Below are 13,845 nucleotides of genomic sequence, written 5' to 3'. Positions count from 1 at the left end.
GTCCTACATTACTTTTTCACTCTCACACACACACACACACACACACACACACACACACGTGAGCTCTCCCATATGTGTAACTCCTGGACGCCACCACACATGGACCCTTCTTCACACACTCCCTCATAACACACACATTGTTATTCATGCATCACGCACAACCACTCACTTAACACACAGTGTGACTACAACCATTGGCTCCAGTCCACCGCATCTCACACCATCTCCCATCCGTACAGCACCGAGTGGTACACATTCCTTATCTGACACGCAGCCTCCTCCACTTTTTAAGCCATCCCTCTTATCTCCCGCTCTCTTACACACACATACAAAACGCACACACACACACACGTACATCACTTCTCGGCGCGCGTGTGTTCTCTCTGAGCATATTAGGAATCATTAAGTGGTGAGAACAGCGGAGAAGTGTGGGATCAGTCAGCTCTAATGAGCCCTGTTGACTCCCTTTTCACTCTGCCTTTTAACTACCACTGACTCACGCTGGACACACACACTCAAACCCACACTTTGACACTCACACATCCCTGCGCGGGACTCATATTACAGGTATAAACATTAGCTCACACACGCGAGGGCATGAGCGCACACATGGGGCGCAGACATGCAAACTGAGGTGCTCATGCAGACGTGCGGACACACCAGAACACACACATTTCCCCTCACAGCTGACCTGCCAGGAGCAAGCACGATAACAAAATGACTCCATTCAGTGTTAAAGCACGCAGTCAGGGATTTTTAATGACTCGTAGCTGCGCACACTTCTAATTTGTTTGGAGAAATATTCACAGGTAATGACCCTCACATGCAGGCTTTTCAGAGAGGCGGCAGGAAAAAAGGTGCATTTAAGCATTTTCACTGACCTGCGCATTCCTGCACATAATAGGCACCTGTCCTTCACACGACCCCCCTCACACACACATGACACACACACTCGCCTATTTCTATTTCTTTAGCCTATCCTGTGTTATCAGGCCTTATGTATTGTTGGTGATCTTCAGCAAAAGAGCCAAGTGGCGCTGCTGTGGCTCTATCAGGCCACAACATCAGCATCGTCAGCTCGGCTCAATAGAAACACACACTTTCTTTTTCCCATGGCTTTTTCACCACATGGGCGATGGAAATGCTACCTTACCCCCCCACACACACACATTCAAACCTCTCTGCCACTTTTACACAACTACTACTATGAAGAGGCACACACACCTCTTTTTAATTTGTCATCTTGCCTTTTTTCCTCCTCTGTCCTTCCTCCACTTCTTCTCGATTCCCTCTGCATTTGCCTTTTTGCTTTTTTTTAACCCCTTTCCATTCAAGAAACATTGCTTGCTTCCTTTTTAAATTCCCCTTTTCCCCGTCCTCATCACTTCCCTTTCACTTTGCATGCCAGCCATCTCTCCTTCCAACTCTCCCTCTCAGTCCCCCCTCTCTGTTATTTCCACTCTTCCTCTGTCTTTCTGTCTTATCTGCTATGTGGCTGAAAGGTCACGTCTGTGTTGTTTGTCATCTAAATAAGCGGCGTGCTGCCTTGTGGTGATCTCTGATGAGATATGCCGCTCTGCTTCGCTCCGAGGGACACACACACTCGTGAAACACACATTTGCACCCTTGCCCCACACACACACACACACACACACACACTGACTTGTCTTCTCTTATTTTATTCTTTATCTATCTTGCTTGCTCTCCGTCTCTGTCACACACACACACACACAAACACACACACTCTCTCTCAGACACACACAGCCTGAACCTCCCTCCGCTAGCCCCTGTTGACCACACAGCAGTTTCTATTGATCCAGACAGCACCGCCCCTAACTTCTGTTTGGTCGACTGTCATGAGGGAGCAACCAGCCAATAGCCTCACACTTCTCTAAATGTCAGTATGTATAGGTTGATGGCTGTGCACACACACACACATACACACACACACACACACACATTCACCAGATTGTGCATGGGCGTGACGCAGTGAGCGGTTTCTGTGGGTTTATTGTACAGTTTTATCCATAAGCACCCCATCGTCATATCCATTTAGCTCTCCCCTGCTGCTGCAATGACCAATAACAGCCTTTCTTCTTAAAATGTTGCATAAACGGCAGAGCTGAATAGTCATATCCCGATATAAAACTCTATTCCTGCAGCCTACTGTTAGCCAGATGGCTCAGAAGCAAGCAAAATTAGTATTTTCTGAACCATCTCTTTCAGCGGTGAGGAGTGACACTTGTACAATGGTTGCATCTGTGTGTGTGTGTGTGTGTGTGTGTGTGTGTGCGTGCATGCGTGCGTGTGCTTGCATGTGTCACATAAACGCACTTTAATGCCATCACCATTACTGAGGGCTTGCTAGACAGATGGCCTGATTTAGCGACTACAGATTACAAGCCGTTATGGCCTTGTGTAAATTCACTCTGGCCAAAACAACAAACGGCCTCTCTTTAGTTCCCCATTCAAACAAATGGAAAAGTGCTCATACACGGCACATTGAAGCCCAATCAATATGTGCTCTCCTATAATGGGAATGGAAGGGAGGGAAGCCTTTATTAAAGCTCCTCTGTCGCTATTTCTCTTTCTGGCTGGCTCCTTCTTCACTAATGTCACTTATTGGTTCCAATTCCGAGAGCCTTGGCTGTCGCGGAAGATAGTCTCGGTATTTCTTCCATTCTGCTCATATTCCACCCTTATTTTTTCCCTCCACAGGCCCATATGGGCTGCCTCCGAAGAAGGAGCCGCCAGCGGGACGCACCACCAGCAGAAACCCAGGTAAGCAGGAGACCAAGTGAAGATAATCCACAGTGGATCCATACACAAAATGGATGGAGGGAGTAAGCAAAGACTGGTAGATAGAAAGAAAAGCAGTGGGGAGAGGGGAGGGAGAAGGCGACAGATGGAGAATGTGCAGCGGTGACATCTGTGGATCTCTCTATTTAATTCCATATCTCTCTCTCTCCCCTGCTCTCTTTCCCTCTCCTCCCGGTCTCTGCGCCCGGCCCCTCCGAGCTAAGTGCTGCAGGCGGGGAATGGATGGCTAATAGCTACCTTGGGAGAAGGACAAGAAAAAGAGAGGGAGGAAGAAAGAGGCAGGGAAAGGGAGAGAGGGCGGCAGGAGAGAGGGCTAGACCGGCGGCGACATTTCAGAGAGTTATTATTGTCATTAGTTTGGGTGGCCTGGATTCTGTAGTTCCGTCAAGAGAGAAAAAGAAAGAAAGAAATGAGAATTACGGAAAGATGAGGGGAGAGAGACGAAGAGACAGGGGAGTGATGGAAGGGAGCGGGTAGAAGTGGGAGGCACATAAGGAGGAAAAAGAAAAGAATAATTGAAAAGCAAAGAGGAGAAGGGAATAGAACAAGGAGATGGAAATGGAGAGAGGCTAGATTCATGCTCTCCCTCAAAGTCATTCAGTGGTGGAGAGAGAACATGATCTGCTCTCAGCTGTGTTCATTTCTCCCTCTCTCCTTTCTGCCCCCCCGTTTTTGGTGGTGAATTTGTGTACAATGCCAAATGCATGAATCAGGGCATTCACACGTTGTCCCATCACTTGTCCATACCTCACGTAGGTGAGAACTGCATGTGTGAAGGAAGCAACAATAGTATGTATTGTTTTTACTAGAATGAGACAAACAGCACTGGACACACTGCAGGACTGATTTACATCACACACATAATGAGGGATTTTACACATTCGTGACGCTCCGACGAGGACATATTAGCACACACTTGTCTGAAATGATTGTTTTGACTCCTGACACGATAGTTATGCCAGAATTTCTAATCCTCATGTGAATCATCTCAGCTAATAACTGGAATATTGCTGGCTATCCGCAGTCGTTTTGTTTGTTTGTCTCATCTGGTCCTCTCTAGGGATGTAAACAAATGCATGATTGGGATATGAACGGATAACGGTCTACAAACAAAACCAAACTCCTCCTCAGAGTCATAACTCAGTCAAATCAAAACACACAGACATCACACACACACACACAGACCAATAACTCACTCTTTACAGTGGTGGCTGAATCTGTTGGGTATAGACGTCCGTGAATCTGCTTAGAAATCATAGAAAAGAGGTGCTCCTTAAAACTTAAGAGCTTGTCTTATTATTATTTGGATTCAGACTTTTCTTCAGTATCACAGTAATCCAGTTGATTGTCAATGTAAAGAGGAGCTGTTAGTTAGTAAAGCAGCATGATTTTTCATGGTGCAGGTTTGCACAATGTAAACTAATACCCTGCAGCATGGAGGTGTAGGTAGTTTAAAGGGACACTTTGAATCCCCAAATGACCATTTATGCATCAATTACTCACCCGTGTTACTTTGAATTCATGAAGAAAGCTTTGTTTTTCTTGCATGCCTCCACGGTGAAGAAAGGATACAAAAACAGAGAAAGTTCTTGATGAATTGAAGTCATAGGGGTCCACGTTTAACAACAGCAAAACTATATCAAAACATCCGTTTACAAACTCTGACACAACTCGTGCACTATGATCCAAGTCTCATTTATCCAGTCATATGCTGAGTACTTCCAGAACAGACATCCCTTTCCGATGGGAGCCTGATTTAAGTGAAACTTATCTATGCTCTCTTCAAAGCCAGACTCCATTGACAAAAACAGTAATTTTACCTCGCTGGACACGGGAGCTGCTGGTCTACCACTGCCCAGATCGGTAATTTGTTGGTGTTATTGTGTGACTTTGGTGAATCCAAACTAACCCTTCAAAACACCAAAGTCACACAATAACACAAACAAACTAACAGATCAAGGCAGCGATGGACCAGCAGCTCCTGTATTCAGCAAGGTAAAATTACAGTTTTTGTCAATGGAGCCTGGCTTTGAAGAGCGTATACTTTAGTTAGGATCCCCATCAACAGGACTGTCTGTTTAAAAAGTACTGAGCATACAACTGGGTAAATAAGACTTGGATTATACCGCACAAGTTGTGTTAGAGTTTGTAAATTGATGTTTTGATATAATTTTTCAGGTGTTAAACATGGACCCAATGACTTCAGTCAATCGGGAATTTTTGGATTCTTTGTTTATCATGGAGGCATGCAAGTAAAGCAAAGTTTTCTATAGAAATTCAACATAACACTCAGTGAGTAATTGATGCACAAATGGTTATTTGGAGGGTGAAGTATCCTTTTCAGTTTTAATATTCAGGCATTTGGCAAGATTCATTCTCAAGTTTTTATCACATTAGTTGAACCGTGCAGGATGAAGCTCACTGTTGTTGCACAGGTGATAGTTTTACCTCATGATCTGATATTGAAGCCTGGCACTGTGCACACCTTGACAGTAATAAGACAATGATGCCAATAATGCAAGTTTAACACAGCAGTGAGTAATCTAATCATTTTTAACAGCTTCCAACCTAGACCACACTTACCTCCAGTATAAAGCTGAATACAAACATTTGTGTGAAATAAACAGATATAGACTGATAGCATCTTTGCATAACACCCCATATCCAATCAATCCAAGACGTGAATCACCTGAAATTCAACCCTTATTGCCATAGTCAATGGGGCAGTTCCTCATTTTGAGACTGTGCTTTTCAGATAACATGAGTGAAACTGTGAGAATTTTTTATCCAGAAGTACTAAAAAGATAGAATGGATGGATTTTTCAAACGCGCTGCTTTTGCATCTTTTATTGTATAAAAATAAAAGGTATTCATTAGGAACAAAAAAAAAACAGAAAGAGCAAGGGTGTCAGGAGTGTTTGCAACCGCAAAGTCCCCAGTGCGAGGCCAGGCAGGGGCCCTTGGTGCACATCAAGCTCTCTCTGTATCACCATAGTGGTTGATAAAACACCACAGAGCACACATGGATAGAGACAAATTAATTCATACAAAAAAAAAAGCTATCTTGTGTGGGAAGCTGCGATGAAATGCCACGATGCATCAGAGTTACTGGTGCTCCATTAATTATGTAATCTTCTCGGATCCTCCTGAATGTATTCATATAAAGGTTGTTGATGGAAACACGCACTGATTCACACTTTATGCTGACAAAATCTTCAGATATTTGCATAAAACATGTGCAACACTTTGGTGGAAAATGATAGTGTCTCTAGCATTATGAAACAGTTCCAAAAAATATGTTTAAAAAACTGTATATATGAGATTGACTGTGTGAATCACACTCAAGAAATAGAGGGGGAAGTACAGCTGGCTCAACAGCGAGAACAAAACTATGTTATCACCTTGACCTTTTCTTTCATTTTTGACCTGTTGAACGTCTCTGTCTGAGGTGAAATCCACTAATGAAATAAAAAAGTGGGATCAAGGGGAAAAGAAGGTGTCAAAGTCTGGACTTGCAAGATGAAAAAAAGGAAACACAGGAGGGAGTGAGAGGTGGAAAATAGGGGGAGTGAGAAGAAAAGGCGGAGGAGGAGAGGTGAAGGAAGAGGATATAATAAAGAGAGCCGGTGAAAGGCGGCGATCATAATGGAGATGGAGAATGAGGGATGTTGGGTTAATGGAGGGAGGAAGACAGCGGGAGGACGAGAAGGGAGTGTAATCGACGTCTGGTATTAGCGCTGCTCGCCCAGTCAGTCCAGCCCAACAGGGGGGCCCAGCAAGGTGGTGTGTTTGCATGTATTTCCTTGCGTGGTTGTGTATATTCAGACCTTAGTGTGTCCGTGTGTGTTTTGTGTTGCTAGGCACTGAGCTCAGAGCAAGGTAGGTCATTACAGCTACAATAACTCGAAGATAGAGAGAACCACGGAGCAAGGGAGGGCGAGGAAGCAGAGGAGACGCAGGAGAGAGACGGACAGGGAGAGAAGAAAGCGATGTGTGCCAAGAATAATGATAGACCAATCCAAAGGCTCTATATAGCAGGGACTCACATTACCGGCCTTAAGCAGTACGCCACACACATTCACACGGTCCTGTGCCAGAGCCTTAGACCCCCCCACCCCACCTCACTCTGTAAACGTACACACACACACAAAGATGCACATACACACGTCCAGACCATCATTCACCTGCTGAGTTCTGACCCGACCTCCTGCAGAGAAAACTCGGAGCCCCGAGGCTGTGAAGATCTTAGGTTTCAGGCAGACACACAACAGGCAGAGGGAGCAATCGGGCTGACAAACAGAAAGATAGCGTGACAGACGGTTTGATAAATAGACAGACAGATAGAAAGACAGACAGGCGGGCGGGAAGGCCAGCAGGCAGGCAGAGTGTGTGGTCTGGTGGTAGGAGCTGAACCAGGGAGGCTCTCTTCATGTGGTCGGCTGTAATGCTAAGTAAATACAGTTGTTAAGGTTAGGGAAATAGAGTGTGTTACCTTGATACACACTGTGGCTTTGCTAGGCTGTCCACAGGAGTATATACTGCGCGGGGCTCTCTCACTCCAAGTCTATGGACATCCCTCTCCATTTTACAAGCGCTGCTGTCCACTTCATTACATCAATAAAGAGACCACATATAAGCGTCTGTGAGATTTGCTGCATACTTGCCGCATTCCACTGGGTTAAGTCTCCGCAGTCTTCACTAGCAGAGCTAACCCAGTGCCATTACTCATGTCATTGTGGTTCAGAACCATAAGGATTGGTATGTTTGTTTAAAAGCTCATGAAAACACAAATTGTGAAAGCAAGCTGTGTTATTGCTCTGATATATTCATGATGATTCATATGCATATATAAATCAAAGAGAAAGCAGCTTGTGATATTGTGGATGTTGGAGTAAGATTGCTCTGATTTGTTTCAGGCGGAGCAGGGAACTCCACCCAGTCTCGAGGACCCAACAGCTTTGGGAGCGAGGGCAGCGGTGAGAACGGCCCCCTTCAACCCTCCAACATCGCCCTCATTGCCGGTGCGGCAGGAGGCTCTGCCTTCCTCCTGCTGGTGACCGCCGTGATCTGCGTGGTGTGCTACAGGAGGCGGCATGCTAAGCACTCGGACACCCACCACCCTCCGCTGTCGCTGTCCTCGCTCACCAGCCCCAAGCGGGGAGGGGGCGGAGGCATCAGCAGCTCCAACAACAACGGTTCCGAACCCAGCGACATCATCATCCCACTGAGGACGTCGGACTCAGCCTACTGCCCGCACTACGAGAAGGTGAGCGGAGACTACGGGCACCCCGTCTACATCGTCCAGGAGATGCCGCCTCAGAGCCCGGCCAATATCTACTACAAAGTATGAGACGGCCGCTGCTCTGGCCGACTGGACACATCCACCTCCCTCTACCCGTTACCGACCAATCCCCTGCTCCAAATGAAGCCACAGCAAAGCTCGCCATCACAGCTCCGACCCTGAGCCTCTCAATACTACCAGTATTGCCCCATGGACCCTCCCCCAAATCACTGCCCCGTGAGCCCAGCCACAGTTGTGTTTTAGCTGAATAAACCACCCCACCCCATTCCCACACAACTGGGCCACCAAGCGTGTGTTAAGGGCAAAGTCGTAGCCCTTCTTAACAAGGCCCTCACGAATGGGCAAGAGCCTCTGAGTGCCCCCTTCTTGTTAACTCAGAGCTAAACGAGACCCACCCGTGCTGAATTGAAGAGTCGTCCCCATACCGCCAGCGTGTGTATGTGTGTGTGGCAACACACTTTGTTTCTAGGAGTATGGACCTGGCGTTGGGACTTGAGATGTTTTACAAAAGAAAAAGAAAAAGAAAAGGACTACAACTAAAAAAAAACTACACCCTTGATCCCACTTAGCGCCAGAGAACTCTGATTCCCAGAGGCCATACCTGCCTAGCCCAACGCCCCACCCCTCAGAGCTCCATCAGCCAACCAGAGACCGGCCCCTGCCACTAACTCACCAATAGGATTCTAGTTTGTTTGTGTTCGTTTCTCCTGAGAAAATAGGGGGCCTCGGACTCACTCAATCAGCAAGCCCCGGGCGGCGGTCACATGACCAGGCCCAGGCCTGAGGAGGTCTGACCAATCGGTGACACTCAGAATCTTGTATATTTTAATAATGTGCGTGTGTGACTGCGCGAGTGTGCATACAACTTGGATAATAATTATGGCGCTGCTGCTCCACATTAGACGTGTGCGTGCAGTTAGTGTGCTTTCAGTACAGCAAGTCTGCATATGAGTTTGCATATGCACGCGTGGGGTTTAGTTTGTGTGTGTGTGTGTGTACGCTTTGTGTGTGAGTGACTGTGCGTACGCGTGCGTTCTTTAGACTTGTCTTAAATACCAAAACACAAAATAGTGAGCGAATATCAAAAAAGTGAGATTTTTTATCGCTATCAACACTTATAGATTATATATATGAATATCCAGTAAATAATTTCTAGATGTTTTTTTTCTGTTTTCTATTGTTTTTATTATTTTTACCCACTCTCTTAAACTACACTTCTGTTGCTAGACATTTTTTTATCTGCTGTTTTTGTTTTTTTTCCACAACTTAGAACGACCTTGTTTCCTGCCTTTTCCCTTTGCGTTGTATATTAATTTAATCCCTTTTTTAATTTTCCCGGTGAACAGAGGTTGTGTCTCTCTTCCTCTCTTCCCTCTCTCATTCACTTCCTCCCTCCCTTTTTCTCCCCACCCCCCCTCCCACCCCTCTAGGGTCTCTGAACTCTGTGTATATTTTTATAGCTCCTTGTACTATGCTGTAGTTTTGAAGTTTAGACCTCGTTTGTGGAAGTGTTGAGGTAGAACCATCTATGAAAGTTTTTTTTTTTTTTCAAACGCTTTTTTTGAAACGCAGAAGTGAAAAGAAGTGAGGGGGGAGGGGTGGTGATGGCGGGGTGGGGGGGTGAGAGGGGATGAAATGAAAAAGAAGAATAAAGGGAAAAGAACAGGGCGAGAGAGAGTGCTGTCTGGGGAGGAGGAATAAAGCGGCGTCTGAATGCAGAACTTTAAAAAAAGAGAGAGAGAAAGAGAGGAAGGGAGGGAGGGAGACAAGGAAAGAAAAGACTGTGAAGGAATTGCACACTAAAGAAAAAGAAGCTGAGGGGAGGGGAAGGATGGGAGCGGCAGGAGTGAGAGATGAAGGATCCCAAGGAAGGAAGGATGGAGAGAGCAGATGACAGAGGGACTGGCGAAAGGAGAGAAACATTTTCTTTGAACGGAGGGGTCTGAGCCTCCTCGACGAAGGCGACGGAACCAACAGCCAAAACGGATTTCGGAGGAGCTGAACTTTAACCACGGAAAGGAGAGATCTCATCACTCACTCTCTCACACACACATCTACTGTGACTCGGTCACACTTAACGTGAGGTGGCACATTTCAGATTTGCTCCTCCTTTTCCGCCAAAATTTGTGTTGAAATGCATCTCACACACACACACACACACACACACGCTCTCGTTTATTATAATGACACACACACAGTACAGTCCTAGCTGCGGACGCACACAGGAGAAATCACACAGGAGAACTCCCCCCCAGCAGTCGGTACACTCTGTTTGACACACACCCCCCTCCCACAAAACCTAACACAAATTTCACACCTTTTAATGACTGTCACAAATGCCTACTGATTGCATTGAATGACATACATTCTCTCTCGCTGCCGCTTGCTTTCTCACACACTTTCACCCACACTCGACAGAAACGCTGATTGCTTTCATATGACTCTATTTCTGTGATTAAGACTAACCCGATGGACACGGGAGGGATGAAAAGAGCGTTTGTGTGCCGTGTGTTTTCTCCTCTCTTTCACACGCCCTCACGCACACACACTCACACAAACACGCCAGTGCCCCAGCACCTCGACCTCGAGGGCAATAACACAACGCTGTGTTCAGAGGTGCAATATGTTCACATGTGCATACTAAAAAAAAAGCTGTTTTGTGTTGCTCAAACATGTTTATGGCTTATGTGTAAAATGGGTGGCAGTGGAGAGCTTAAGCTTTTTATTTTTCCTTTCAGACACATAAGGCCTCCAGTGATGTAGCCATGTTTTCTGTGTGAAGCCAGTGTTAAATCTGGACCTTACAACATTTCTCAGCTGTGTTTTGTATCAGTATCTAACATCATATAATGAGATATCTTTCATACTTAAGTGTCACATTCGTCCCAAATGACTTTGTTCAAAAACACAGTGATGATGTTCAGATATGTTTTTATACCATGAATGAGTTTGGATTGTATTTGACTGTATCGAAATTGATTTCAAAGATGAAAATGAGGCTGGAAACACCTCAAATTCTTCTTTTTGTACAACTACCGACTTGTGTTTTGTTTCTTTTTTATGTATGCTGTTAAGTCTATGTCTATTTAAACATGCTCAGAGTACCTAAAATATCCTCCAAGCCAAATGAAGTGTCTGTTTCTCTCTCTTCAACAACTTCTGCAACTCTTTGGAGCACTCCGATCCAAAATGACAGTGTTTTTCATCCGAAAATGGCCTCTGCCTGCGTGGGGGGAAACAAATCTCCTCGGACTTTACGACGTCAACTCTGACGAAGAAGCCACTGCCCCGTTTTCAGTCCATTTCGCTCCCTGTCCCCCCTCCCCCTCAGCAGAATGTCAAGTATCTCTCGGACTCTGTTTTTTTTCCTTTCTATTGTTTGATTTCCATGTCGATGTTATTTCAAGTTGTGTCTCTGGCTCTCACTGTTTGTGTTTGACTGGTCGACTCAACGTGTTTCTAAAAACCACGGACACAGCCACTGGTTGTCATGTTGAAAAGAGAAAGAAGAAAAGTGCTGTTTCTATGGAACGGGGGAGAGAGAGAAAAAAAAGCAGCAGCTACCGCCTAGCTCCCTCACCTCTACCGTTGGTGAAAGTGTGTATGTGTGTGTACATGTGTGTGAGTGTGCGTGTGTGGTTTTTTTGTGCCAATAGACAGCAAGCGGAGGCCGCGGAGCGAAGGTGGCTCTCGTATGTAACGTGTTGAGACTTTGTATTTGGGACACCTCTGTGTGAGAAGGTTTTTTTTTGTGTCCTCTCCTCCTCTTCTTCTCTCCTCCTTACCCCTTTGTCTACTCATCACAGCGACCCCTTCCTTCCCCCCCCCCCTCCCGGCCCTCCCCCCCCCCCCCCCCCCAACACACCTCAAAAGAGAGGAAAAAACTAGTACATTCCTGGTTTGGAAAAAAAGGTTGAATAAAAAAAACAAACAAAAATGTTTAAGCACCACTCTTTGGGTCCTGTTGTGTGATTCATTATTGTGTGAGGGTCTGCTTAGGTCTTTTGTTCTAGTGTGTGTGTGTGTGTGTGTGTGTGTGTGTGAGTGTGAGAGAGTGTGAGAGAGCGAGCAAGAGTTCCTAAGGCCCACAAGTAACCCTGCCTTTAATAGAAGGTCTCTCCCCTTATCTCTGCTTTGGGCTTGTCTCAGCAGGGGCTCTTTCACTGCCTCTGCTAATAACACTGCCATTACACACACACACACACACACACACACACACACACTGGCTCCCCCACTGGTGTTATCAACAAGTTATCAAACCCAGCTTCGTTAGTGTTGAGTGTTGCTTGGCAACGTATTGACAGAGCTGATTTCACTCTCTATCTCCCCCTCTAACACCACTCTTCTTCTTCTATTTCCCCCTCTTTCCCTCTGGCTTTGTGGCACGTTTCTATGGTAACTGGTAGCGTCTTTTGCTCCCTTCCGAAATCTGCCTCATCCGGTTGTGGATGTACATCTGTGTGTGTGTGTTTTAAAGGCCCTTCCATAGCGTGGTGTGCCACCAGGGTGGCCTCGGGTGAGATGACCAGGCAGCTGCCTTTACCCTTTGATCTGTGATGTGTGAGAGTAGATCACATGCCACACACACACTCACATTCACTGACCTCAACTACACAAACACTAGCACATGTCGGTGTGTTGTCTTTCACACTGCAACACACCGGCATTGATCCTAGTAGACACTTGTCACTGCCTCTGCCATGACAACCTGCCACTGAAACTGAGGGCAAGTACAATGAAAGTTGGCAAACAGTAAACCTCCATTTACCAGCAACCTGCTAAGGCTGCTAATCTACCTTCAGTCAGTGCCACTGCTTCCTTCTGCAGCAATTTTGTCATTTCCTCCCCTTTTCTTCCCTTTTTAAATTCACTTCAGCAGCAAGTTATTTAACCATAATCTCATAAACCATAATCATAACCTGCCTGTAAACAAAACTGGTTATTTACTGTGACTAGCATTTGGAATTCAGAAGTGGTTTCTAATTAGAGCTTGGCCAAATTTAAACCACTTCCTGTCATTTCCTGCAGCGTCTGTGGGGCCTTTCTTTCACAGCAGACATTTTGACTTGTCACAGTAGGAAAAGCACAGGTGTTACTAATAACATTACCGATGGCTCTGTTCTTTTCAAGTGTCCCAGTAAGCCATGACTGTGTGACAGTGAGCCAGCATGCTCCGTAACCAGGACCCTGGAACTGAAGCAAGTAAATGCAATTCGGTCATGATTAATTTGATTATGTACCCCTGTGCTTTGCCTACTGTGACATGTCAAAATGTGCTCTGTTAAAAAAAAAAAAACCTATGTATTACTATAACGCCATTGCACATTGGAAACATTAAAGCTCCTACACACCCAGTGTACACTCATTTTACCTTAAAGACCTCTTCTTAGGAGTGTGGTCATGTGCAAACTGGGCTTGATTTACATCTACTTCACACTCTTGTTGCACCTGAGATCTTACACCTCTGTAATGTGTATTTATACATTTAGTTTGGTGACATCACATTAAACCCTGCATAGCTCCACCCAACTTCAACCTGAGCAGAGGTCTGCAACAGTAACATCACATGTAATCATATAACCTACAAATTTCAGTGAAATGTAATCCTGTCAATTCCCTCAACTGTAGTCAGTGAACAACAATCTGACATAGCTAGGGGATATGGGGTGGTGTGGAGGATGTGTGCTATGGCCTGCTTGGTAGATTGGTTGGCATGGTAGGCA

General features: G+C 45.6%; 1 protein-coding gene across 1 annotated transcript in view; it reads left to right on the top strand.

Annotated features, from left to right (window-relative positions):
* Positions 1-11,863, top strand: part of efnb3b (ephrin-B3b) — a 94,514-nt gene extending 82,651 nt beyond the window's left edge. The window contains exons 4-5 of the mRNA XM_049568501.1: positions 2,719-2,781; positions 7,737-11,863. Coding sequence (XP_049424458.1) covers positions 2,719-2,781; positions 7,737-8,170 — 497 coding nt within the window. The 3' untranslated portion in view covers positions 8,171-11,863. The remainder of the gene's footprint in view (positions 1-2,718; positions 2,782-7,736) is intronic.
* Positions 11,864-13,845: the final 1,982 nt, after the last annotated feature.

This window comes from Epinephelus fuscoguttatus, linkage group LG23 (assembly GCF_011397635.1).
Source record: "Epinephelus fuscoguttatus linkage group LG23, E.fuscoguttatus.final_Chr_v1".
Lineage (NCBI taxonomy): Eukaryota > Metazoa > Chordata > Actinopteri > Perciformes > Serranidae > Epinephelus > Epinephelus fuscoguttatus.
This window is presented reverse-complemented; position numbering and strand designations above follow the sequence as displayed.